Source organism: Podarcis raffonei, chromosome 6 (genome assembly GCF_027172205.1).
Source record: "Podarcis raffonei isolate rPodRaf1 chromosome 6, rPodRaf1.pri, whole genome shotgun sequence".
Taxonomy (NCBI): domain Eukaryota; kingdom Metazoa; phylum Chordata; class Lepidosauria; order Squamata; family Lacertidae; genus Podarcis; species Podarcis raffonei.
In genome coordinates, this window is record NC_070607.1 from 35,091,064 (window position 1) to 35,117,168 (window position 26,105).

The following is a 26,105-nucleotide window of genomic DNA, read 5'->3' on the forward strand; positions in this document are numbered from 1 at the left end:
CCGTCCTTCCAGTGAGCACTCAGGGCTGATTTCCTTAAGAATGGATAGGTTTGATCTTCTTGCAGTCCATGGGACTCTCAAGAGTCTCCTCCAGCACCACAATTCGAAAGCATCAATTCTTCGGCGATCAGCCTTCTGTAAGTTTAAACTGTAAATTTAAGCACGTGTAACTCTTAAGAACCAGATTACTGCCTCCCTGCTTAGCCTTGCATCTGCTTCTCTTTCTGAATGTCCCCCCCACCCACCCTATGCCGAATTTCAGATTGGAGGTTTTGCCCAGCCAGGAACCTGCTCTCTTAGATTAAGTATACTAAAGCTTACCATGCAAAAAACAGCTACCACCACTACTAGTAGTAGTAATAATACTGGTTTGCTGGCCTCGCCAGTTCTTGTCTTCATTTGACCTTGCCCAGCGGCATCCTGCACTGTTATGGGGTCTCCCCCACCCCTGGATGTGAGGGCATTCAGTGCAATTTTGTGCGCTGTTCTCTGTGGGCAAACTCTTTCTGCATGCGTCGTGACAACCAGGGTGATCGGTTATATAAAATATCAGTGGCCCCCACAAAAACATGTATTTTCCAGTGGACCTTCCTTTAAACAAAGATGATTTTAAACACACCAATTCTATGCACACATACGTGGGAGTAAGTTCCATGGAACTCATTGGAGCTTACATCTGTGTTGATGTGTATAGGATTGTACCGCACAAGTATCTATTTAGTCAGCAAAAAGGTCCATGGATCTCTAACACAGTTTCAATAGGCTGGCTCTGTGAGAAAGGTTTAACCTGGGTTATGTTGTGTCTAAATCAGTGCAGACATATTCTTATTTAACTTTCACATTCCTAATGACAAGGTGCCATTTAAGCCTTTCCATTTTCCTCACGCATTTCATTTATCACTCTCCCCAAATGCTGTCAGTTTAATTCCAGGCCATTCTGAGCAAGTTGTTTGAGAAAATGCTTTCCCACAACCCCCCCCCAAAACTAAGAAGCTTTCCATTATTCTAAAAATTACCAAACTCCCCACCTCCACCCCTTCATGTATAAAATCTGGGATGTAAGTCTCTTTGCTGACTCTATGTTGCATACTGCCACCTGGTGGCCTGCTGTAAAACCTTTTTTTAAAAAAAGGAAAATATGTTCTACATTACAATAGATTATTTGCCTGATGGACAGGACTGCAGTCTTCGCTTATCCCCACTGCTTGTCTTCTGTTCCGACAGATGTTTCCGATAGCTGCTTCAATTCCTAAACTCGTTTCAACCTCATTTAAAAATGCAATTGTGCTGAGGGATACAATATTAAAAATTGATATCCTTGTCCTTTCCTCCCAGCAAACATTATTTTTTATTAATATGCAATCTGTCAAATATTGTACTTTTTGCATTTATTATGTAGTCCGCAGCGATAAAAAATGCTGCTTTTTAAAACACACAGGGGTCACAAATTATTGTTTCTATGTGCTGTTCAGCAAGTAATAGGATCTATTTGGGCATTTCTGGGATGATTTGAATTACATATTCTTTGATGGCTGAAGAGGTCATCCCTGGATCAGCAGGACCAACAACACACATTATGTCTGTAATATTCAGTGACTGAATTCTGCTTCTTACCCTTTGCTTGTTTAAAAGCTGCAGGATCTGACAGCCCTGAAGTTCTACTTTTTGAAGCCTAAAAAGTGAATTCACAAATGCCTGGTCTTCCTAATGACTGCAGCATCAAGTGATGGCTTGTCTATCAACACACACACATATACAAAAAATTCACTTGTGGGTGATTTAAGTGCTGAATAATCAGTTCAGGGGTATGCAAGTATATCGTCCCCTTTAGAGCATCATTAGCATCGCCTTGGGCAATGTCAACATTTCTTTGGGTTGTGCAGATGTAGCGTTGCCTATTCAATGACTTAAACGGAAATAAGCTATGGTGGAGTGCACTGGTGTTAGTGCTAACCATAGTTAATCCCACATTACAGTTTGGAACAAACCGTGATATAGTAGCAGGTTTGCAAAATGTGGCTTGGGAAGAACATAATGAACTCCAGAGTTTGAAGAATGTTTAAGTGAGTTCATTTCACAAGAGAGTCAAAAGCAAGGTCTGGACTAAAAGCTTAGTGCCTGCTATGAGTGAATTCTGAAATCCTATTACTAAAGTGCTGAAAAAACTAAGGAACTAATCAAAGGAACTTTCACTTTTCCTCAGGCCCATCAAGTTTCCTTTCTCTTGTCCCTTTGGCTCCTGGCTGTTCTCATGTGGAAGAGTTTTCTGGCTACTTCTAAAAAGCAATGACTATTATTAGGCTAAAAGCCAACGTTGCCTGTTTATTTAAACAGTATTTCCAGTCAGAGACACCCATCTAAAATCTTTAAAGCAATAAACGTAATGGTGCTCAGGAACATAAAAGATTTGTATTCAACTAAGTTGTCCCACTGGTGCAAAGATTTCCACTTACGGGCTGGAACTGTTGTTCTGGCAAATTACCGTATACTTTAACTGCTGGTTTTAGATATGTTGTGGTGTATTCTAGTCATTGTTTTAAACTAGTTTGTTTTTATTATCCATTATTTTATAATTGCTGTTTTTAAATGCTGTAAGCAGCCTTGAACATAAATAAATTAAATATTTATTCTCCTTGCCTCCCACCCAGATGCTTCAGAAAAGATCAAGGGTCATGTTGGAGGAGAAGTTCCATTGCACAAGCAAAACTCTTTGTACAAATGAGTCTCTATTATGTGAACCCCACTAAAAGATGAAGAAAAATGTGGTTTCCGAATAGAAATATCACTGCGTAATTCTTTTATAATCTGATTTTGTTTACTCGTCTGGAGTAGGAAGGAGTGAAAAGTTTACAAATGACTGACATGGCAAAGATTAATGCTTGTGACAATCATTTATTTCAGTAGCGTAATCAAGGATGAATTTGTTTCACACTTATTTTCGTCTCACAAACATTTGAAATTATCTCTACTAAGTGAAGAAGATAAATATATTTAACAACAGAACTTTTAGATTGGGTTTTCAAAACTGGAATAGCAAATACAGAGCACAGCTATGGTGGTAGTTTGGAATTAGGTAGTTTGGAATATTGCATATTTTGTGTAAAACAATATTGCTTGAAGAACAAGTTTTACCTCCGGTATTAAAAATGCCATTTCCCCATGTTCATTGACATTTTGTGGCATTCTATTACTTTGCTGGTAACTTAATATCCATAGTAATCTATGTTAAGAAAATGCTACTTTATAGAGCACAGTAATCTATCGGCTAAGCTCTCACAAAGAGCAAAACAAACTAAACATTATACAAACATAATGTGGGTATATATCTACTTCACACAATTATCTGTAGCATATTTTAGTGAAAAACACCAAGACTGTTTTCTGTCTCATCTTCACTTTCTAAGCCTCTGTTTTTCCCAGGAGAAGTACATTCACCATCCTTTTCAGTTCCTTTAGACTTTATTTTTCTTCTGTAGGAGTCCATGGTATTGTTCTCTTCTTTCTCCTCGAGAGGTGAGCTAATGGAATGGTCTCTGCTTTCCAAAGCAAGCTGGAGAGAGCTGTAAAACCTTTAAAAAATAAAATAAAATAAAGGCATATGGACTTGGGTTTCTTCAAGGTCTGCTAGACATTTATGTATTTAACTTGCTGAGTCCAAATAAGTTAATTTTAGCTTTCAATCTGCTAGCTTACCACTTGCATCTTATCTACATCTTCTTCCTTTTCCTGCTACCAATATTTTAACTGCTAGGATTGGTATAAACTAGAGACTTATTGTTAACAAACCTGTCAATTCTCTTCCAATTCTCTTCCATCTTCTGATTAGCAACTTGAACCACAAAGTCAACGTATTCTTCACTGACCATCAGTTTTCCTTTCCTGCTTAGGGGAACTTCTAAGCAGTGAGTGCTTCGGACAGCCTGCAAGTGAGATGAAAACAGAAAACCTAGATTTCACCATCATTTACTGAACTGGAGGCAGCAGCTACCCCCACCAGGGAGGCAAATTCATTAAAGAAAAGTAATAATTTTATCATTGCATTTTGGGAACAAGTTGGCAAAAGGGAGGCACTGCATATTTCCACCACAAAGTACGTTCACATAGCTTGATGAAAAGCAGCATATGGTCCTATATGCGGCGACCATGATGTAATGACTTTTAGGGCTGTGGCTGCTCTCAAGGTCTGACGAAGAGCATTTGGGGGCACCTTGAGATGGGTTGAAGCTGATTCCACGTATTTTAAAATACATATATATCTGAAACCTTCCCTACCACTCTGGTTCTGCTTGGTTTATTCTCTTCAGCAATATTGTTAGGACCACAGTATTCTACTGGGTACTGGACTCAAAGCTATATTCATGCCTTTCATATCAGTGCCTCAAACATACATCCCTGCCATCGCAGAACCTGAGAAGGCCACATACCGTATTTTTCGCTCTATAAGACACGCTTTTTCCCTCCTAAAAAGTAAGGGGAAATGTGTGTGCGTCTTATGGAGCGAGTGCAGCCTGCGCAGCTATCGCTGAAGCTAGAACAGCAAGAGGGATTTCTGCGCAATCCTCCAAAAACTAGGTGCGTCTTATGGTCTGGTGCATCTTATAGAGCGAAAAATACGGTGAATAGTACCCACATGGAAGCAGTACTCTGGCTGTGCCTGCCACCCCCCCACCCCCGGCAATGTAGGAACACATAACATACCATCATAATTTTTCCTTTTCGGCCAACAGTTATGCCAGAGTTCCGGAACCCAGCTTCTATAGCCACTTTGTGCTGTAAAAGGCAAGAGGGAAACTGCCATCATCAACCACATCCTTCAGCTATGGCCTCGGAGATGGGCAACAATGAAACTAAGTGCACTGTCAAGTATTTGTTTCCAGTCTAAATACTTTCAGAAATAGGGATGGTTATTTCAAATGACTTGTTATATTAAAACCTGAATTATAAACGGTTGTTTTTGCTTTGAAATACCCCTGAGCTTTAGATAAAACACCGTGCTGTAAATTGTATTGCAACTCCAAAATGTTCATGATTTGAATTCAATAGGGGCGTGCTTGATGGCAGTGAGGAAATATGTTGTGAATCGGAAAGCTTAAAAGCAGTATGTTACAGGCAATTTGGGGGTGAGGAAGCTCAGACCCAGAGGCCAAATCCAGCCCCCTGGAGCCTTCTGAGGCTACACCTCATTCACATTTGTTGCTCCACCCACTTTTCTTTCTGGCTTGCCCTCCATTTGCCTGCAGCCCCCAGAAGGTTGCTCACAAAGGAATATGGCCCCACTTCTGCTCTCAGTGCATGAGAGAGCTTGCATCTCTCGAGCAGCAGAGCTGCCAAACAATTTCCAATGGCTACTTTTGGGAAAAAACATCCAGCTTTAAATACAGCTAGTAATATGGCACAGACCAATGTTTCTCAAACGTGGGTCTCCAGCTGTTGTTGGACTACAACTCCCACGATCCTTAGCTTAGAGGATTAGTGGTCAGGGATGATGGGAGTTATAGTCCAACAACAGCTGGGGACCCAAGTTTGAGAAACGCTGGACGGACGAAGAGTTGCCATTTAGGAAAAAAACAGCAACACCAAGTCTTCTCTAGTAGGCACTTCTCCAAATTGTGGCCATATTACATAATACTCAGCATGGCCAAAAAGTTAGGAAAAGCCAAAGATAGCATTTTTTTTTTTTGCTGATGTGAACCAAAGAAGTAGAAAGAAGCTTCCAATAGCTCCTGGAAGATGCATGGTCACAGTCTTAATTATCACAAGTTTAGCCCCAATAGGGTGCTGGCTACCACACGAAACCATGTCTGCAATGAAAGCTGCCAGCCAAACAGCACAGGCAATGTTTCTGAAATTCTCATTCCAACATCAGTGGGATCTTTGCCGTTGATTTTAACCAAACCATAACTTCACTTGTGAGCATCACATCTGCAGAAATAATAAAAATCCCATTTCGCTCCCATCATCGTATTTTCATAGTCCTAGTTATTAAACGCAGAATGCTTTGGGGAATGCTTGTAGGTGTGAGAACTTAGTTAAGAGCCAACTGTTTCTTATGTAGCAAGTATGGAATTTAAGTACAACAGCAATACTTCACTTTACCAGGAGTTGTGCATCTTGAAGGTCTTGACACTGCACATGAAGCACAAATGGTTCAAATTTGAATATGGCATCATCTGTCGCTTTCTGTAAGGCTGTAAGCTGGAAGATCCACAGTACAGTATGTTACTATCAGTGCTACATCTGTGAGCCATAAAAAAATAGCTAGCCTATTTAGCATCTCAAAAACACTGCACAGCAGAAGCTGATTCAGCCTGCTAATTAAAAATAAATTTCTACAACTCGTACTACTTTACATACTCTGCTTGGTTTATTCCCTTCAGCATAATGGATTCAGCTACACATTCTACTGGGATTTGACTTCCCAAAGATACAGGTGATATCATTTTAGAGCTCTGGAAGCAGCGTTGTGTAGCTGTGACTGTCCACAACGTACACACTCATTCGTAAAGTCTCACCAAAAGCCTCCAAACAATCTGTTTTTTAAAAATACTCAATCTAGCAGCAAGGGTAAAGCACTGCTTCGAGAGATGTGTAAATTTTGGGAGGGGGCACATATTCGACAATCAAATTGTGAAACTTTTTTTTTTAAGGAAGACTTTTAAAGGGCGGGAGGAGAGACCAGTATATGACTACTTTTTCCTCTCAGCAGTGCCTTCATTCAGGAATATTATCTCTCCACTTTGGAAAGAGATTGACCAGCACAGAAGCAGACTGAAATCTAGTCTAGTAAATGTCACTATTCTATGCTAGATAAAAGCAGCAGCTCCAGCTAGAGTATAATTTCCCTTCAGTGAGGAATTTTTACCATAGCAGAATTTGTACAGTTGCTAAATTACCATTGTCGGATCATGGCTGGTGCCAACCATGTGAAAGTTTGTACTCTATAGAAGTTCTTGCCTGCGCAGATCAAAGTTTCTCTATTTTTCTGCCCATCCAAAATAAATAATCTGGCCTGAATTTAAGTAATGCTTTTAGCTATAGTTATGAGCCAAGAGTAGTGATTAATCTGTAGTAGGCCACACTAATTCAAACGATATTGCAAAGTGAAAGGAAAGAATGCATCAATTAAAATAACTACAAATCAAAACAAATCCAACTATTGTTGGTAGGATGTATGTACAGTGGTACCTCAGGTTACATACGCTTTAGGTTACATACACTTCAGGTTACAGACTCTGCTAACCAAGAAATGGTGCTTCAGGTTAAGAACTTTGCTTCAGGATGAGAACAGAAATCGTGCTCCGGCAGCGTGGCAGCAGCAGGAGGCCCCATTAGCTAAAGTGGTGCTTCAGGTTAAGAACAGTTTCAGGTTAAGTACGGACCTCCGGAACGAATTAAGTACTTAACCCGAGGTACCACTGTATTGGTTTTTTCTTTAAAATATCATTAGAAATCTTCATATAACATCTGATTTTTTCCCAAACTTTCTACAGGTTTGCAGGTCTCTAATGAAGTTATAGATTCAAGTTAGGCCCATCAAATTTCTCTACATAGAAAGGTTACACCTCTAATACCAATTATTCAATAATTAATTAAAATTGCTTTTGCCCACTCATTAGCTGAAAAGGTTCCCTGAGCGGCTTGCTAAGGAGGTCCTTAGTGTGGGGCGGGGAAGAAACCCGTTCATACAACAATCAGCTGGGATAGAATGGCTGTCACTAAGTGACAGCTCTGAGGAAGAGCCAAAGGCAGCTTGTCTCTCAGCAGTGATGATTGATGACAACCCTTCTTCTTTTCTCCCCCTCCCTTCTGCTACCTGATGGAATGTCTGCTGCTAGGAGACCACACGGTTGCTAGGACACACAACTTCATTTTCTTTAACACCTTAAGCTCGCCTGGGCTCTTTGACCATAGTGCATGGCATATGGATTCAGCACTTCTTCTCCATGCTCTTTCGACTATGGGCTAGAGATCTAAAAATAAGAGCCGGGTTCTTTAACTACTAGCCCCTGAAATTCTATACTAACCTCTTGAGGTAAAAACAAGGGGTTGTATACTATGGTTGTGCAAGTGGAAGGCAAACCATCCAATTCTATCAGAAGAGAAAGGTTGCTGGGAAATCCTCGTCAGAGGCTTGGGGGAGACTTCTGGATCAAGATTCTTTTGCCCTCCTCGCACTGCAGTTGTATGTGATACAGCCCCTAGTGTTCAGAACTTCCTCCCGAACTCTAGCAAGAGTTTCCAGGGAGCCACAGGGGATAGAATAAAGATCAGTTGTTTGAACTTCCTCCACTCAACCAATCATTGGAAATGATAAGCTTAAGTAAGATCAGCTGGCCTATGCTCTTAAATACATACTCCATTCAAAATACCCTAATTATGAAGGTGCCAGTGTATTTGAAAGTTTACTTTAATTACAGACTCCCAAACATACTTTTCTATATTCCCTCTCCTCCCACCTCCCAGTTTTCACAGGTAAGTCTAGCAGAGCAGTTACAGTTAAAATGATTTATCCTCTATCCTAGGAAAAGGAAGCATATAAAATACAATTTAATCATCATCCTAAACCATAAATCCAAAAAAAGATATAGGCAGGTATGGAAGGAGGACACCCTGGGTGTACCTTGAGATAAAAGAAAAAGGAATTTGCCACAGTAGTAGCATCACTAGATAAAGAAACCAGCTTCAACAGACAAATTCATTTTAAAACACAGCTTTTGGGTATCAGAGGTGCTATGGTGAATACTTCAAAGAAAGCACTGGCTGTTTTTCCTCTACACATGCTTATAGTTTCTTTGGCTAAATCTATGGAGACTTACAAATCATGTTTCTTCAAAATATGGTTCTGAAATATGCATTGTGATTGAAGGATATTGTTACTGTATAGCTTCTAGATCACTAATTTCCTGCAAAAGGCTCAACTTTAATATTAAAATACTGAAAGTAATTTCCTATGTACACTCCCGCCTTTCTTCCACAAAAGCCAACTGCCAAATTCCCAGTGGGTGTAGGATCAGGCTCTCAATCAATAAATATGAAAGCATAACTTCTGGAACTGTAATTATATACTGCTGAGGTTGAAACAAGTCCTTTTTCAGATCTCAGAAATACCCATTTTTCATTAAACTATAATAATAATACAGAGTTTTGCCATGTGGTGTTTTGAGAAAGGGGCGTTAGGGAAATATTTTCACGTATTTAGTTACTGGAACTACAGTCTTCCCTCCAGAGATTCAATCAGATCTACAAGCGTGGAATGCTGTATCTTCCGATGTAGAAGAACTAGGCTCCTGGAAATCCTGCATCAGACAGGTAGCAATTATGATATTTTTGTGATAGCATTAAGGCTATCACACAAAGATTATAACTGTTACAAGCAGAAATACAGCAATGATGGAATCAAATGTCTTGCCTTCTTTAAAAACTTGGTAGTCCACTTTTTTAAACAAGTGAAATACAGCCTATATTACATGCAACTAATATTCATAGATGTTAAAGATCTCTCATACTTTCACTGTAACAGTTCTATTAGCCAAATATGAAAAATCTAACATATCATTCTACAACAATGGCATTTTATTTCTGTGCTAACATCTTGCATCTGCTACCCTAAGTCTGCCCTCACCTGGTAGATATTGGAAACTGCTACAATTTCCAGATCTCAAAATAAATCTCAAAATTATTGACTGTATGCAAATAGCACAAACAAGGGTTTTCTAAGCATGCATAAAGAATTCACCCTGGAACAGTTCTCTTACCACATTTTCGATTGTACATATTTGATGGGTCACCATGAGCCAGGTGCAATTCTGCTTCTGTATCTCAAAGCCGGTGGTAGCCTAGCGGGAAGGCGAAATCGTTTCACAAATCTCTGGATATATAGAAACCAATGCAGAACACTTCCCACAACAAATTTCACACCGCAGGTGAGTGGGAGAAAGAAAGGCCAGACAGAAAAGCACAGCGTGGTGGAAGAAATGTGTCAAAGTGAGAGTATGAGATGTTTCAGCAGAAGGAGAGGGAAGGAGACAAGAGAAATAACCAAAAAACAATTTTTTTTGGAACCTGCCACATTGGGCTTAGGTAAAAGAAATCTTATGAACAGAAGATGACTGTGCTGGATCAGGCCAAAGGCCTGATAAAATATCCTGTTCTCACAATGCCCAATCAAATGCCCATAGGAAGCTGCACCTGAGTTCCAAAGCACTCTTTCTCCCACCTGTGATTTCTGCTACTGGTACAGTGGTACCTTGGGCACGCTTCAAGTTACATACGCTTCAGGTTACATACACTTCAGGTTATAGGCTCCGCTAACCCAGAAATAGTACCTCGGGTTAAGAACTTTGCTTCAGGAGGAGAACAGAAATCATGTGGTGGCGGCGCAGCGGCAACAGGAGGCCCCATTATCTAAAGTGGTACCTCAGGTTAAGGATAGTTTCAGGTTAAGAATGGACCTCCATCGATAACCTTGTCCAGTATTTTGGGTTTCAGTGTCACCAGTATGCAGATGACATCCAACTCTCTCTCTCCATCTTAAATCTGAGGAAGGTGTTTCAGTGCTAAACCATTGTCTGGTGTCAGTAATGGACCAAATAGGGGTGAACAAAAAAACAGACAAGGAACCTAGTCAGTAAAAAGGCAGATCAGGAAATAGGGATTCTACTGGGGCTGGGTAGGGTTACACTTGTGCACCAACTGTGCCAGCTCCAGGAGACGCCTGATCTGGCCGTGGTGGTACATGTCTTAATTATACCCCATTTGGATTATTGCAACATGCTCTATGTGGGGATGTCTGCGGAAAGTGTCTTAAGATGCTGCAGCCAGCTTGCTAACTGGAGCCAGTTACAGGGAGCATAACTGGTTATGTTTGTTTCCAGAAACACCTCAAAGCACTAGTTATGACCTATGGCTTGTGTCTAGGATAACTGAAGGATCAGATCTCTCTATATGAGCCTGCCTGGGCTTTGAGATCTTCTAGGAGAACTTCTGTTTTGGTCCCACCACCATGACAGGCACATTGGGGGAGGTCACAAGAAAGAGCCTTTTTGGTGGCTCCTTTCAGATTGTGGAACACCCTTCCATGGGAGGCTAGCCTGGCACCCTCTCTCTTTTCCTTTCTGCAGAAGGCAAAGCCTTTGGCCACTAAGGGGCTGTTGTGGAAAAGACTTCTGAGGGTGGGTTTACACACATTTATTTCCATCCCCTGCTTTTTTCTTTTAAATGGTTTTCAGTGCTGTTTCAACAAAATTACCCCCCTCCCCCCAAAAAACCCCATTTATGCTGACTGTGGGTTGTTAAACTGTTTTTCTTTTAATGATGTGAGTCACCTTGGGTCTTGACTAAGGCACGAGGTGTGTGTGTGTTCAATCCCCATTTAAACTTCTGTGAGCTGAACTGAAAATGCTGAATAAGTTTGGAAAAAGCAGATTTTTTTCCATAGGGAGATGATGCAATTTGAGGAGAGGAAATGCTGAATCTCAACGTCTAGCGGCTGTGAGTGGGGCGGGGATCGGTAGAAATGGCTGCACCCCTGGATTCCTATTTCTGAAGGCTACCCAGAGGAGCAGCCACCTCCGTCTCCGACAACAAAAGCATCCCAGAATTTTGCGGCGCCTTAAGCGGACTAATAAATGTCTTATTATGTTTTCGAGAACCTGCAGTCTGAGGAAGTCGATTTAACGACACAATGGTTTTAATCTGTTTTAGTATTTTAACCTCTCGTATGTTTTAGTATGTCAAATTCCACCCCACCCCACGCCACGCCACGATTTTACGGTTTTATCTTTTCATACAGCGCTTTGAGTGTAGTGGTTTTTTCCCCCTAAATAAAGCGGTGTACAAATTTTATGAAATGCATTAGGCTTTAAGAAGCCCGTCAGGATCTCTGCGTTATTTTAAATCCTAAAAATTAAGATTCGCACAGGAGCGTACGGAACTAAGGTTTTCCTTATGAATAAAACCCGGGGGGTGTTCCGAAATCTGCACAAAACTCCAGCGGAGGCAAGAGGCACCCTGAGCCATTTGGGCTGGAGGAAAAAGCTGTTGGGTTTCCGGGTCCCCCGCATTGGTGGCGGTAGCAGTATCGCCCCAGCCCGGTGCCTTTCTCCAAGGGATCCTTAGCCGCGCTCACCTCGGCGCGGGGAGGAAGGGGCGGCTGCTCCAGCACAACCACGCGCCCCGAGCACGAGCTGGTGGTGCAGAAGCTGTCGCGCCCATTGAGAAGCCGCACGATCCCCGCAATGGGCTCGTCCACGCTGCCCTTCCGGCTCCCGTCCGCGCGCGACAGCCGCTGCTCCTTCCAGCGCTTGAAATCAGCCATCGGCGCCGGCTCTCCCCCATCCCCGCCCGCCCACTTTACCGCTCTATGGGCGTCGCCATCTTAGTCCGACGGCGGCCCGCTTGGGACAAACTTGCGGCCCGTGCGCATGTTCCCGGCGCGGCCAAAGCGAGTCTGTAACTTGAGTTCCAGCGGGTTAACTTGAGACTGCAGTCCAAGCGCACCCATTGGGCTTGTTGCTGTGAGAAAGAACGGTTAGGATCCCGCTCCAAGTCTACATAGGATTGCAGCCGCGCGCTTTGATCCTGCGCGTTTTCCTCGGCAGGCTCGCTGCATTTCAGCCGGCTTTTTTGCACCCCTGGAAGCGTGCAGGACTCGAGACTGCAGCGGTGCAACCCCATCCACCCCACGGAGTTCCAACAGTACTGGCTCCCAAGCGTCTGCGAAGGGTTGCTGCACTATTGCATTATTAGCCTCTCGGATTAGCAGAGTTGTTAGGAAGGCTGTGGATCGAGAGTAAGGAGGAGGAGATGTAGTCTATGTACGTGTTTGTGCCTTAGCTGCCTAGAGGCATCTAGTCTGGTGGTGTTGGGAGACAGAATAAACCTTTCATTGGATCTAATAAGGGCGCCAGTGTTTATGTGCGGAGCCGGAGGAGTTTTGTCCCCCTCCCCCTTGCTGGGCGACATTCCGGGAAATAGGCAGGTGCCAGGGGATCCAGAACCCGAAGGAAAGAAGCAAGGCAGTGCAAGCACATGCATATGTACTGTACTCGCAAGCAAGTCCCCAGTTGGGCTCACTCACAGGCAAGAAGGCACCGGATTGAAACTTAACGAGGATTTAAAATCTCCATTGGTCGTAGTGGCGCCTACCTCTGAGTAAACAGCACAGGACCAGGGCTGCAAAACGCTATGCATACTTACTTAGGGTCCTTATTATTGTTACTGCGTAATTCTTCATACCGCGCCTTTTTTCCTGCTGGAACTCAAGACGGCTCACAGATAAAAATAAGAACTGCTGAAAACACGGGGGTGGGGAAACAATTGAGCATAGTTTTAAGATATAGTTTTAATTGTACCAATTACGGCTTTTTAAATGATTTTTATATTGTTATATTATTAAAACCGCACCTATAAGTTTTAATTCTCTCTATTAAGAGAGTTGCTAAGCGAGCAGGCGACGCTGAGGAGAGACACATCTTCCACTGCGCGCGCCGCCCTGGCAGAACCTTCGCCGGAGCAAAGTTTGCGAAGGTTCCGCCACGGCGGCGCTTGCGCACTAGAACTTACGGGACTCCGAAAAGATGGCTTCTCTAGCGTGAACCCGGAAGGAGCTCATTGCGCAGGCGTGTCGAAGATAAGTAGGCGAACCGAGGTGATTTAAGCTAGGCTCGTTTAGCTAGGCGCGCAATCACGTCGTTCTACAGCAAGAGGGTGAGTGATGTAAAATTGGGTTCCCCTCCCCCCCCACAGTTGGCAAGGAGGGCTTTAGGGCGTAGCGGGACGCGTTCCGGAGATAGGATCTAGGTCTGTCTTCCCTGCTGGGCTTTCTGCTTGCAGTGGTTTCCAGGCTGGGTGACTTGACAGCCCCTTGCAGCACCTTAAAGTTTAACTAGCACACACATATATATATATTGCATTGCATTTCATTGCATATGTGTGTGTGTAGTTGAAAGATTGATTTTGTCAGGGGACTGATTTGTAAATCCGGGGACTGTCCCCGGGAAACAGGGACATCTCGTAACCTAGAACAGGATTGGAGGTTGCATTGCATATACTAAACGCTCCTCTCTGCAAACAATGTGTCTTAACTAGCTGACCAATGCTAGGATGTCAGTGTGATCACCGCAACTGGTTTTTTTTGGGAGGGGGGTGTCTAAAGCCACCCTTAATAATGTAAAAGCAAAGGAAATGCACAAAAGTACAGATTAGTGTGTTATTTAGGGCGGCTGCTCACAAAAAAGCAAGGTGTTTTGATAGCACAGACCTTGTGGCGTTGGTTAGCCACATGTGTTTGCAGGGGGGGGGTGCATGCTTAGTGTATACACTTTCCACCAGACACATAGATCTTAGCTGGCATCCAGTCCTGCTAATTTGGGCTCTTTATTATCTCTTCATCTCTTACTTTTTTTAAAAAAACAACAAATGTAGAGCAACCTTGAAAGAAAAGTTACAAGTTATTTTTATTCTGAAGCATGTGACCAGTTGTGTTTTCTAAAATAAGAATCTGGCAAAGTTACCCATTCACACAGGTTCAGGAGAAACTTGAATCTGTTCATTCTCCTGATAATTGAGAGTTACAATGTTTCTAACTTAGCTACAACTTGTTGAAGCTATTGAATTTATTTTAGAAAAGACACATATTTAGTATTGTTTGGCATTTACAAACAGCTTCAGAATAGTTGCTTGAAAGTGCCAATTTGATGACAACAAGTCCAGAAAGTGATGTTTAAAAGAAGAGGTCTTAAAGACTGCTCTCATGTATGGGGAAGAGAGAAAACTGGTGACTTCTGTACATCTGAAGTAGTGTACCATAGTTGCTGAGTAGAAATGTGAGACATTTTTGGTATGTGGTAGGGGCAGTTGGGAATATATTTCTTTTCTCATTGCCATCATTTCAAGCTGATTTGTTTTTCTCCCTTTTTGGCTTGTTTTCCCCCACCACTACGATGACCTTTGTTATGTCTACAGCAGTCAAAGTTAAACATTATTCTCATCTAAATTCTACTGGCTTAGAAGGATACAAAGGTTAATGCTGGTTGCAGTTGAAATGCAGATATTAACATGGATAGATGCACCTATGGTAGCAAAGGGGTATACCTTAACATCTTACAAGTGAAAACTGTGTGTGTGTGTGTGTGTGTGTGTGTGTGTGTGTGTGTAAGGAAGTAAAACACCTATTTTTATATGAAGACCCACCATCTGGAGTGTTTGGACGACCATTACAGTATTGCATTTCATTGTAGCCATTTAAAAGCCAAATATTGACACTGAATTTTAAGCAGATACCTGCATCTTTAGATACTTCTCTACAGTTTTGGATTCCTTAAGTACAGTACCTGGTTGTTACTATCAGTGGCAGTGAAATTACATTTCATGGGTTGCTGGCTCGCAATGTTGACAGGGCACAGTTAACCTTATAAAAATAATTTGATCCTCACCCAAGCCCCTTTTACTGGCGTTTCAGTTCATATGTAGTTGGGCTGTGTACTTGAAAGGGTGCTCAGGTGTCCTTGAGACCTCTTGCAGCAGATTCTAAAACAGGGATACTAGCAAGGATGGCAATAGAAGGCAGCTTATTAGCTTTCATAAGGCATTTTCTGTGCCCAGAGATTTTTGATCAAGTTTCTAGAACCTTCTGTCTTTCCCCACTCTTTTTTTCCATGGGTGACTTTACAATTTACAGCCTAAACAAGATATTGTTGATTTAGGCCAGAGAGCAGAGTTTGCATTAATGTCAGTAGTTACTCAATCTTGGAATGCCAGGGATAACTTTAAATAGTTTGGGAGCCCTTCATTTCCCCCCCAAAGATGGTTCCAAGGGCCACAATTTAAGATCTGTATGGCTGCTTCCTAAACGCAAGTGAACTTGCTCTTAGGGTTCTGATTTCATGCTTATCGATCAGTTGTTTGAGGCTGACGCCAAGCGTTTTCAAAGCAGAAGCAGGTTAGGCAGAAGAAAGCAAGCCAGCACAGGTGTTAAAACCAGTGCTCAAAATTCCCCAGGAGCCAGGTATGTTTTACAACTGGTGCAGGTCCAGTTGTGTCCATTTGGAAATCTTTGAGTGCCACGTTGGCAACTGACATCTGGCTGGCTGGCCCCTCCAGCTTTCTTAAGCAGGTAAGCAGAAGGGCATTTACATCCCACTTTTTTCTGCAAGGCGTACATGGTTCAACCCTACTTCAGTTAATCCCTACAATGACCCTTTGAGGTAGGTTAGAGGCTGTAATTGGCCCAATGTCACCCAGTGAGTTTCATGACTTGAGTTGGGATTTGAACCCTGATTTCCGAGGCCCTAGTTTGACACTCTAACCGCTATACCACACTGGCTTCCTAGAGTACTTCTATTGGGCAGCTATATAAATCAAGTAGGTAAATAAATATAGGGATAGCAAAATGTCACTTGAAATATTTTCATTGAAACTTGAATTTTGTTTTAGTTCCGATTGGTTTTTTTGATGTTTTAATGTGTTGTAAACAGTTTTGATATTTTTCCTTTAAAATATAAAGTGGTATAGAAATGAAATGATGGTGATGATGATAATGATAAAAATTAATAAACCCCATTGCAAAAAAAAATAATGTTTAGACATTCCGTTGTGGCGACTAACTTAGGTTTAATGTACCATTTGGCAATTAGCTTCTATATCTGAGTTTCTAATACTGGTTAAAATGGCTGTGAGAGAGAATGAGCCACTTCTATAGAATCCTAAAAGTTGGAAGGAATCTCAAAGGTCATCCAGCTTAACCCCTTGCCAGTGCAGGAGCTCCCTGCCAAAACATCCCATGTGTAAAAACCTAATGGAAGGAGATGCTCTGTTCTCATAAGATGTCCATGTGAAGCCCGCAAGCAGGACCCAAATGATACAGTGGTACCTCTGGATGCGAACGGGATCCGTTCTGGAGACCCATTTGCATCTTGAGTAGAACGTAACATGTGACTGCGCGGGTCTTGTTTCACCGCTTCCGCGCATGCGTGTGACATCATTTTGAGCGTCTGCGCATGCACCAGCAGCGAAACCGGGAAGTAATGCGCCCGAAAATACTTAACCTGAAGCTACTTCAACCTGAGGTATGACTGTATAGGACTTTCCCCACCTATGATTCCTAACTACTGTGATTCCCATTATTTGGATTTCAAACTCTTCTCCAGGCATAAAGACTTTTTAAAAATGAGGATTAGGTTAAAAAAAAAATTAAAGCTAGTGTAACTCCAGTTGTAAAGTCTTCTGAAGATGTGACAAAAGATGTACTTTCCAAGCTGGTTTCTGTGTGTTTGTGCAAACCTCTGCATATTTGACAGTGCAGTCCTGTATTTGTCCACTAAGATGTAAATAAATGGGGCTTACTCCCAGGTATGAGGATACAGGATTGCGATCAGATTCATTTGTTACCCAAAGTGAAACTATTAGTTCTCCTTTGCAGGCTAATTTTATAAGTCGAAAAGCCTCAAATTGGCAGCACATTGTTAGAACAGAGTGAAATGCATGGTGAACCTTCCGATTTAAATTTCACCTGAGGAGCAAGTAATTTGATCCTTTCTCTTTGAAGTGGAAAAGGCGGTGGAGGTTAAGATAGTACAGTATTTTATCTCTGTGATTTTTCAGGTTGCCATGGCAGCTGGGAGAAATGTGATGAGAGCTGTCAAAGTGTTTGAATTTGGTGGACCTGAAGTGCTTAAGCTGCAAGCAGATATTCCCTTGCCAGTTCCAGGAGAGAACCAGGTAAAAATGAAGACCTTGAACTGGATATATAAATACTGTACACACTGAAATTAGCATTATTGTTATTTAACAGTTATTGGAAACTTTTCTGCTTCAGTCAGCATGCAGAATGAATTTGCGAACAGAGTAAAAATCCCATAGAACACAGCCCTGGAGGCCAATCCTGACATCTGTACATGCCATTGCTTGCCAGACCAACTGCATAAGTACTGCTATAACTTTTGTTCTTACCTTTGGCTCTGTTTTATAAAAGATCCTGCAAAAGTTCTATAGGGAATGAACATTGGTTTGCCTGTTACAAAAAGGGGGGGGGGATTTGTGTTCTTAATGCTTAATAAGTATTTATGCTGCTTGTATTTTGAATATATTTGACATTCAATAACAAACAACTTGGCATGAAAATGAAGGTACCAGATTTCTTTCAGTTGTTCAACAAATATCCTTTTCTTCTGCAGGTTCTCATTAAAGTTCATGCATGTGGCATTAATCCAGTGGAGACTTATATTCGTTCTGGGACTTATGCTAAAAAACCAGCTTTACCTTGCACACCTGGTTCAGATGTGGCTGGGGTAGTACAAGGTGTTGGGGAACATGTAACTACTTTCAAGGTATCCCATTTTTAAATATGTTGCTCATTTGCTATCTTTTATAGAATATCATGGGATGCGGGTGGCGCTGTGGGTCGGCGGTTTGAATCCCCACTACGGGGTGTGCTTGGTCCCAGCTCCTGCCAACCTAGCAGTTCAAAAGCACATCAAAAGTGCAAGTAGATAAATAGGGACCGCTCCGGCGGGAAGGTAAAGGGCATTTCCATGCGCTGCTCTGGTTCGCCAGAAGCAGCTTAGTCATGCTGGCCACATGACCTGGAAGCCACATGACCTGGAAGCTCTCTCGGCCAATAAAATGAGATGAGCACCACAACCCCAGAGTCAGCCACAACTGGACCTAATGGTCAGGGGTCCCTTTACCTTATGCAATATCATTCCGGTCTTGGTTACTAAACTGGGTCTCTTCATAGTTCTTGTGTCTTGGATATGATTCATGTCATCCCTATACATCTGAATTTCTGCCTTCCTGTCTACAGATTTAAATGTAAACCTTTGTTTGTTAACACACTTTGGCCTACATTCTTTGCCAAATATTCTTTGGTACTTCAGTTACTCCAGACTCAAGTACACCCTGCTTTCAAAGTGTTAGATTTTAAGCTAGTTGTTAATTCTGCTTCCTCTAATGCAGAGTTTCCCAAACTTGGGTCTCCATCTGCTTTTGGACTACAACTCCCATTATCCCTAGCTAGCAGGACGATGATGTGAGGGATGATGGGAATTGTAGTCCAAAAATGGTTGGAAACAGTACAGTTTAGATCTGTTGTAATGCTATCTTCTTGACAAGGGTATTTCACCTATATAATTGGGTTTTATTTAACTCTTCTGGAAATGCCTTCATTTTTACAAAGGATACAGAAAACACTTTGGCACAACGCTTCACCTTGTGCATTTGTCTTCTCCTACCAGAAAGGAGACAGGGTTTTTACCCTTGGTACCATTTCTGGCGGTTATGCCGAATATACCATTTCATCAGTTGACACAGTCTTTTCCTTGTCTGATAAACTGGACTTCAAGCAAGGTGCCGCAATTGGAATTCCATATTTTACGGCTTACCGTGCTCTCTTTCAAAAGTAAGGCAATGACATCCTAAAATTGCTTTTGAGCAATAAAAATGCAGTAACTTTGGGCCTTTCTGCCTTTTCCTTGAGGCTTTTCTGTGTCACACGTTAAGTCAGACTAATTTTTCCATGTTCTTTAATGCAGCAAATTGGTTGGCACTTTCACTCACACACACACACACACACACACACACACACACACACACACACTTTTGTTTTGAGCCTAAGAAAAAGGGAGTTCTTATGCAACAGAGTGACAGTATTTAAAAGCCAGTGTGGCGTAGTGGTTAGAGCAGGCTCCCACAAACTTGGCCCACCAGATGTTTTGGGACTGCAACTCCCATCATCCCTAGCTAACAGGATCAGTGGTCAGGGATGATGGGAATTTTAGTCCCAAAACATCTGGAGGGCTAAATTTGGTGATGCCTGGGTTAGAGTGTTGATCTAGGACAGGCATAGGCAAACTCCGGCCCTCCAGATGTTTGGGACTACAGTTCCCATCATCCCTGACCACTGGTCCTGTTAACTAGGGATTATGGGAATTGTAGTCCCAAACATCTGGAGGATCAGAGTTTGCCTATGCCTGATCTTGGAGACCAGGGATCAAGCCCCTATGCTGCCATGAAGCTTACTGAATAACCTTGGGCCACTCACTGCCTCTCAGTCTAAGCTACCTCATAGCTTTGTTGTGGGGAATTACATGAGGAGGGGGAGAACCATTTAAATCACCTTGTGCTCCATGGAGACAAAGGTGGGATACAAATGCATTGATTGATTAATCAGTGCCTAGGCAAAGTCTGCTTGTGGCTTCCTTGTAGCTTAAGTGCAAGCTTGTTCTGATGGCAGTGTTTTCTAACAGGGAGTTATGAAGTTTTGCAGAATACAGTGGAACTCCAGAGCCTGTGTTGGGTTGTTTTTTAATGTACCACTGTATTTCCTGCTCATCACTGACAGGATTATTTTGTGGTTATCAAAGTAGCTGCACTGTAACTATTTAATATTAGGGTACGTTGACAGTCAACATAAACACTGTTGTTTCCTAAGAAGAAGTGCATTCTGGGGCTCTTCCCAATTCAAAATTCATTGAATATTGGCTATTTTAGTTTTTTAACTCCTCACTACAGCTACGCTGTTGGCTGCACAGCAAGGTACACACTTATTTTTCATCCTTCGTTAGCCACTTCGAGCAACTCCTTGTTGGATATACCGTATTTTTTGCACCATAACACTCACTTTTTTCCTCCTAGAAAGTAAGGGGAAATGTCTGTGCGTGTTATGGAGCGAATGCCTATGGATGGCGGGGGGATCTGCTGCAGTCGTGAGCAGAGGATCCACGGTTCCCCTTCCTTCCCTCCTCCGTGGCTCGCTTTGAAACAGCAAAGCGAGAGAAGAGCCGCTGAGTGGGGAGGAGAGAGGGACAGAGAGCCTGCTTGCTTTAAAGGAGCAAAGCGGGAGAGGAGAGCCTCTTATACCCCTCTTCTGCGTTATTAACAGCATCCTTCTCCACCTATCCCACGCGTGTTCCTTGTCCCTTGAGTGCTTTTCCTTCCCTCCCCACTTAAAACGTGGTTACAAAGCACGGATCCACATGGATCCTCAGGATTTTTGCACTGGGTCACCCCAAATTCACCATCAGATCACATAGCATGTCCATGGCTACAGCTTGCACCAAAAAAATCACACACCCACTGTTGCCTGGGGCCGCAGTGGTGCAAAAATGTGGTTGCAAAGCATGGATCCACATGGATCCTCAGGATTTTTGCACTGGGCTACCCCAAACTCACCGTCAGATCACATGTCTGTGGCCACAGCATGAACCACAAAAATAATACGTCCACTGTTTCATTTAGAATATTTTTTTCTTGTTTTCCTCCTCTAAAAACTGTGTGCGTGTTATGGTCGGGTGCGTGTTATAGAGCAAAAAATACGGTAATTTATTGTATAACTACAATCCAGACAGTTGTATTGAAAATGTCTTGTGTGGTTTTCCCCCCAGAGGATCTGCTAAAGCAGCAGAAACCGTACTAGTCCATGGAGCAAGTGGAGGGGTAAGTATCATGAAAACTCACCTTATGCTTAAAAGGGGCTTTAGCATGGTAAAGTACAGTGGTGTGTCACCCCAGTGGGTTGGATCTTTCATCCATAAGTGTCAAGGCTCTGTACATTGCCTCTTTTGGTCATGAGAGACATGGCAGAATCCAGTACAGTTGTACCTTGGAAGTTGAACGGAATCCGTTCCAGAAGTCCGTTCTACTTCCAAAAACGTTCGCAAACCAAAGCGCAGCTTCTGGTTGGCTGCAGGTACGACCGTACTGGCCAAGACTGCTGTTCTTTCTATTTTATGAAGTGCCTTTTATTGTTTTCTTTTTAAAGCAATAACCCTTAGAAAAGTACTTCCTGTTCAAAGTTTGACGCTGTTGCTTCCAAAGTATGGCTTGAAATGATGTTAGTGAGAAGTCCCTTGCAGTTGCTGCCTTTGAAATGCGAAGACTGGGTAGTTGTGTTATAGTGGTAATTGAGCTGATATATTTTACTGTCTCTATAAAAGAGAAACAGAAGTGTGTACTGCTGGTTGGCTTAATTATTAATTTCCCTGATTTTATTTCAGGGAAGTCGTGCTTAGAGAAGCCACATACTGTTTTTGTGTAGGAGATCAAGTCATGCCATAGTAGACTGTTACTACAAGTTATTAAGGGTCACCTGCGGCTCTGTTGCTATTGAAATTTCCTCCTTCAAAACGATTGTTGTTAATAATTGTATAAGGAAAGTACTATGTTAAACTTACAACACTCCCCCCCCCCACTCTTTTAAAAACCTAGGTTGGAATAGCAGCATGTCAGATTGCAAGAGCTTATGGCCTGAAGGTCTTTGGCACAGCTGGAACTGAGGAAGGGATAAAACTAGTTTTGCAAAACGGAGCCCATGAGGCATTTAATCACAAGAAGAAGGATTATCTCACTCAGATTAAGGTAATTTAGAACACAGACTGCAAAGTGGTAATTGGAATACTAGTTAAGATAGAGGGCAGTATTCTACTAATGAGTCCTGTTAGTGCAAGGATTTCTGCTTGCATAATCTGCCTTCCCCCAACCACATCCTCTCCCCAGATCTGCTCCAGAAGGTTGGGGAAATGGCTAGGACAGATTTAGGGGTGTGAGAGGAAGAGGAGAACATTCTGTTGGAATGTTCGCCTTAGTGATACGTTGAGTTCCGCTTAGAGCTCCATAGGTTCCAACCCATTATGTTCCTAATGAGCATTTTAACACCACATGCACCCTTTACTGGGTATACAAATGGGTATCCATACACCTGGCTTCCTGCAATTTCTCAACGTTATTTAACAGAGAAATTGTGAGGGTTTTATAGTCAGGTGTGGCTGCAACTGAATCAGCAGCCTTTGTTAGTCTGACCAATGGCAGGAGTCCAGAGTGTTTTTCTCTTCGCTTGTGTGGTTCCAGGGCAACTGGCAATTGGAACCAAGCATTGTTCCTGGTATGGAGGAGGGAAATGAGCTCCTTTCAGCTGCTCCTTCTCTAGCTGATAGATGTAGCCAGGTTGTTCTGCTCTGGACTCTTGCTTTTTAGAATGATGGTATTCTATCAGTATTGCCACATTACCTGCCATATTACCTGCCTGCCAGTTAAAAATCATAATCTCTGCTCTCAGTTGTGCCATCATGTGAAATGCAGCAGAGGAGACAGTGCCTTTTCAGTGGTGGCCCATTCTTTTTAAAGTCTCCCAACAGTTCCTGAAAACCTTTGTTTATTTCAGTCTGCTTTTAATATTTGACTGTAGTCCTTCATTTGCTGTTCTCTGCTCTTAGTTTGGTTTGCCGTTTATGGTCTATAATGTGTGTCTTTGTCTTGTTGTATAGCGCCTGTGGGCTGCTTTGCGTGCATCTTTCTTTCTTTCTTTCTTTCTTTCTTTCTTTCTTTCTTTCTTTCTTTCACAAAAAAGCAGGATATGAATAATAACTTGTGAACCACAAAAGCAGCCAGGCTTCCATGTATCTTTGATACTGAACAGCTGATTTCTTATGCAGGAAGCTGCTGGTGCGCACGGCATAGATGTGGTAATAGAGATGCTGGCAAATGTCAACCTTGCCCATGACTTGCAACTGCTGTCAAATGGAGGCCGAGTGATGGTAAGGATGCACCCCCATGAATGAGAATCTTAAGTCTTAGAATTAAGCTGTCAGCATCTCATTCTCTCCACCACTTTGTGTGACAGATTGTGGGCAGCCGTGGTCCCATTGAGATAAACCCCAGAGACACTATGTTGAAAGAATCAAGCATCAGAGGAATTTCTTTATTCTCTGCATCTAAGGTAAAAATCATTATCATAATGCAGTATATGTACATAATTCACTTAGAGGAGCCAGCATGCCTTTTCTGTAACACCAGCCTGGATCGGATGCTTGGCTTAAAAACATGGGAAGTTCTGGAAAGCTCCTTTAATCTCTCCCTATACTTTTATTCGTTTCCTGCAGGCTCACACACTCCTTTAATCATTTCACAGTCTGGGGAACTTTACATAAGCTCTCGGGAGTCAGTTGCTATCTGTTGAGAAGCTTTGGACTGGCCAGTGAAACTATATTCTGCAATAGCATTAATCTTTCAGGAGCTGGTCTTGCCTCTTCAGGCTTCATATGTCCTGCAACTTTTTTCCTCCATGCATTTAGAGAGAAACAATGTTCTTAAAAACCTCTGTTGCTTGGGTTGAGAGTAGTAGAGTCGTACCTTGGATCCCGAACGCCTTGGTACTCGGACGTTTTGGTTTCTGAATGCTGCAAATCCGGAAGTGAGTGTTCCAGTTTGCGAACATTCTTTGGAACCCAAATGTCCAATGGGGCTTCCAATTGGCTGTAGGAGCTTCCTGCAGCCAATCAGAAGCCGTGCTTTGGTTTCCGAACGGTTTGGAAGTCGAACGGACTTCTGGAATGGATTCCGTTTGACTTCCAAGGTACAAGCAAAAATATTCTTGTACAGTGGATAATTCCTGCCTCCTCCCTCTCCACTGTAGCCTGCTGTGTCCCATGGAAAGTCACTGTTGGCAGCGTGGTATTGGGGCAGGGGTGTGTGTGGGGTGTGTGATTGACCATAGGCATCCATTGATTTCCCAGCTCTCGCTACACACGTGTCATAACCGCCACCGCCACATCCAAGCCTTTCCCCAGCCCTTAGGGACAGCTTTCCACAGGGCTTACAGGTAGGGGTTGGGAAATCTCTGCTGCGAAAACTAAATTGTGGCTGCAGTGCTCTGGAGCCAAGCCTACATTCTTTCCACACAACACACACACACACACACACACGCACACGGTACAAAGTAGAATAATGAATTTGACTGCTGGAGGGCATAGAAGTATTTTCCTTTCGTTCTCAATTTTAAAAAGTGTTTTCTTTTCCATTTAGGATGAGATGCGTGAATGTGCCGCATCAGTTCTGGCTGGTGTAGAAGCTGGCTGGCTGAAACCAGCAGTAGGCCCTGAATATGCATTGGAGAAGGTGGCAGAGGCTCATAAAGACATAATACACAGCCCAGGCGCCTTGGGGAAGATGGTGCTTCTCATGTGTTAAGTTGTGCCTCCACACCAATTGTATGATCTCTGCACACAGTTGTTAAAGTAGCACGTTACGAATACTCCTCAAAATGTGGTTCAGGTATAAGATGCAATAAGCACTAATTTGGGGGGAATATTTGAATATCAAGTTTAAAAAAGATGGCATGCTTTGTATTTCTGACTTAGACACTCTGCTGTTTGGGGCTGGGTTTTTTTCTTGCAGGTCTTTGTAAAAGATGTTTGTTTTGCACCCGAACGGTATTGCTATGTTGCGGACTACCATTTCCACACATGAATGTGCTAAACGTGCTTTTGGGCCTACATAAGGGAGTATTAGAAACCCACTGTTTTGGCTTTAATTTGCCAACTACAGAATTACGTTTCAGAATCCCTCCTCTTTCAAAATAAAGAATACGAGGAAGACAGACCTAGCGGTTCCTTTGCTTTTCGTCTTTGGGTAACAAAGCCCATACTTAAGCTATGTTACCGTTTAGTAAGCCACATATCCAGAAGGAGTGCCATTCTTTGGACAAAATGCCCAGGTCATTTCAACTGCTGATATTGGGGGAAAGGTGTGATTTGATCAGTACCTGTGTACATCCGTATGCGGTCATACCCAGCCTGTGTTGTCTTTGCTCCTTGGAGAAGAGGGAAAGACTGTGCAAATAGGGTTTCCCACACATATGAGAGTATGCACAAACCAGCCACTGTTGTTCTCCATGCAACAGAAGTAATGGTAATGTATAGATTTAGTGGCTTCATTCTGAGGTAAGGCTAAGCCATGCCTTAGTGAATGAAGCATAGTGAGCCTCAGGCTTGAATAGTTCACCTCTTCACTGCAGGTGTGTGTAGTAGAGACCCGAGCCTTTCAGTTTCATTTTAGATGAACCACATATTGCCATGTCATACAAACCTGGGCAAACTGTTGTGAATGCCAACCATGGTTTGTTGAAACAGACAAAACTTCAAACCATAGTTTATGAAACTGGTTTGTTTTCAACTAAAGCTAGTTAAGGTTAACCACAGTTCCCTGCCCCCTATGTTCTTTTCCCTCGCAGTTTTTCAAAAGAACTGACAATGTAGGCGTACAAATATTGGAATACGTTCCTCATGGCTCTTCTGGGTTGTTGTTATGTGCTCATTTTCATGCGTTTGATAGAA

The 26,105-nt window shown here is 42.6% G+C and overlaps 2 protein-coding genes across 3 annotated transcripts; one reads left to right on the top strand and one right to left on the bottom strand.

The window, feature by feature from the left end:
• Positions 1–2,872: 2,872 nt before the first annotated feature.
• TYW3 (tRNA-yW synthesizing protein 3 homolog) lies at positions 2,873–12,396 on the bottom strand. 2 transcript variants are annotated; one of them, XM_053392042.1, is made up of 6 exons: positions 12,128–12,395; positions 9,756–9,836; positions 6,097–6,195; positions 4,699–4,770; positions 3,787–3,920; positions 2,873–3,569 (listed from the first exon to the last, which is right to left on the bottom strand). In XM_053392042.1, the coding sequence occupies exons 1-6, from the start codon at positions 12,314–12,316 to the stop codon at positions 3,356–3,358; spliced, it is 789 nt and encodes a 262-aa protein (XP_053248017.1). In that variant the 5' UTR covers positions 12,317–12,395; the 3' UTR covers positions 2,873–3,355. The 2 variants fall into 2 exon arrangements, with proteins under 2 accessions (XP_053248017.1, XP_053248018.1); XM_053392043.1 differs by lacking the exon at positions 6,097–6,195 and having other exon boundaries at positions 12,128–12,396.
• Positions 12,397–13,592: 1,196 nt separating this feature from the next.
• Positions 13,593–25,371, top strand: CRYZ (crystallin zeta). Its single transcript, XM_053392041.1, has 9 exons — positions 13,593–13,707; positions 17,602–17,718; positions 18,174–18,326; positions 19,233–19,396; positions 21,381–21,432; positions 22,204–22,353; positions 23,427–23,528; positions 23,615–23,710; positions 24,796–25,371. Exons 2-9 carry the CDS (start codon positions 17,608–17,610, stop codon positions 24,958–24,960), a joined length of 993 nt encoding a protein of 330 aa, XP_053248016.1. The 5' UTR covers positions 13,593–13,707; positions 17,602–17,607; the 3' UTR covers positions 24,961–25,371.
• The last annotated feature ends 734 nt before the right edge of the window (positions 25,372–26,105 follow it).

Coding starts and splice junctions, on each gene's coding strand:
- CRYZ (XM_053392041.1), top strand. CDS start 17,608: ATGGCAGCTGGGAGAAATGTGATGAGAGCTGTCAAAGTGTTTGAATTT. Junction 17,719..18,173: donor CAGTTCCAGGAGAGAACCAG/GTAAAAATGAAG, acceptor TTTCTTCTGCAG/GTTCTCATTAAAGTTCATGC. Junction 23,529..23,614: donor CAAATGGAGGCCGAGTGATG/GTAAGGATGCAC, acceptor TTTGTGTGACAG/ATTGTGGGCAGCCGTGGTCC.
- TYW3 (XM_053392042.1), bottom strand. CDS start 12,316: ATGGCTGATTTCAAGCGCTGGAAGGAGCAGCGGCTGTCGCGCGCGGAC. Junction 4,771..6,096: donor TTCAAGATGCACAACTCCTG/GTAAAGTGAAGT, acceptor TGCCTTTTACAG/CACAAAGTGGCTATAGAAGC. Junction 3,570..3,786: donor AATTGGAAGAGAATTGACAG/GTTTGTTAACAA, acceptor TATTTTTTAAAG/GTTTTACAGCTCTCTCCAGC.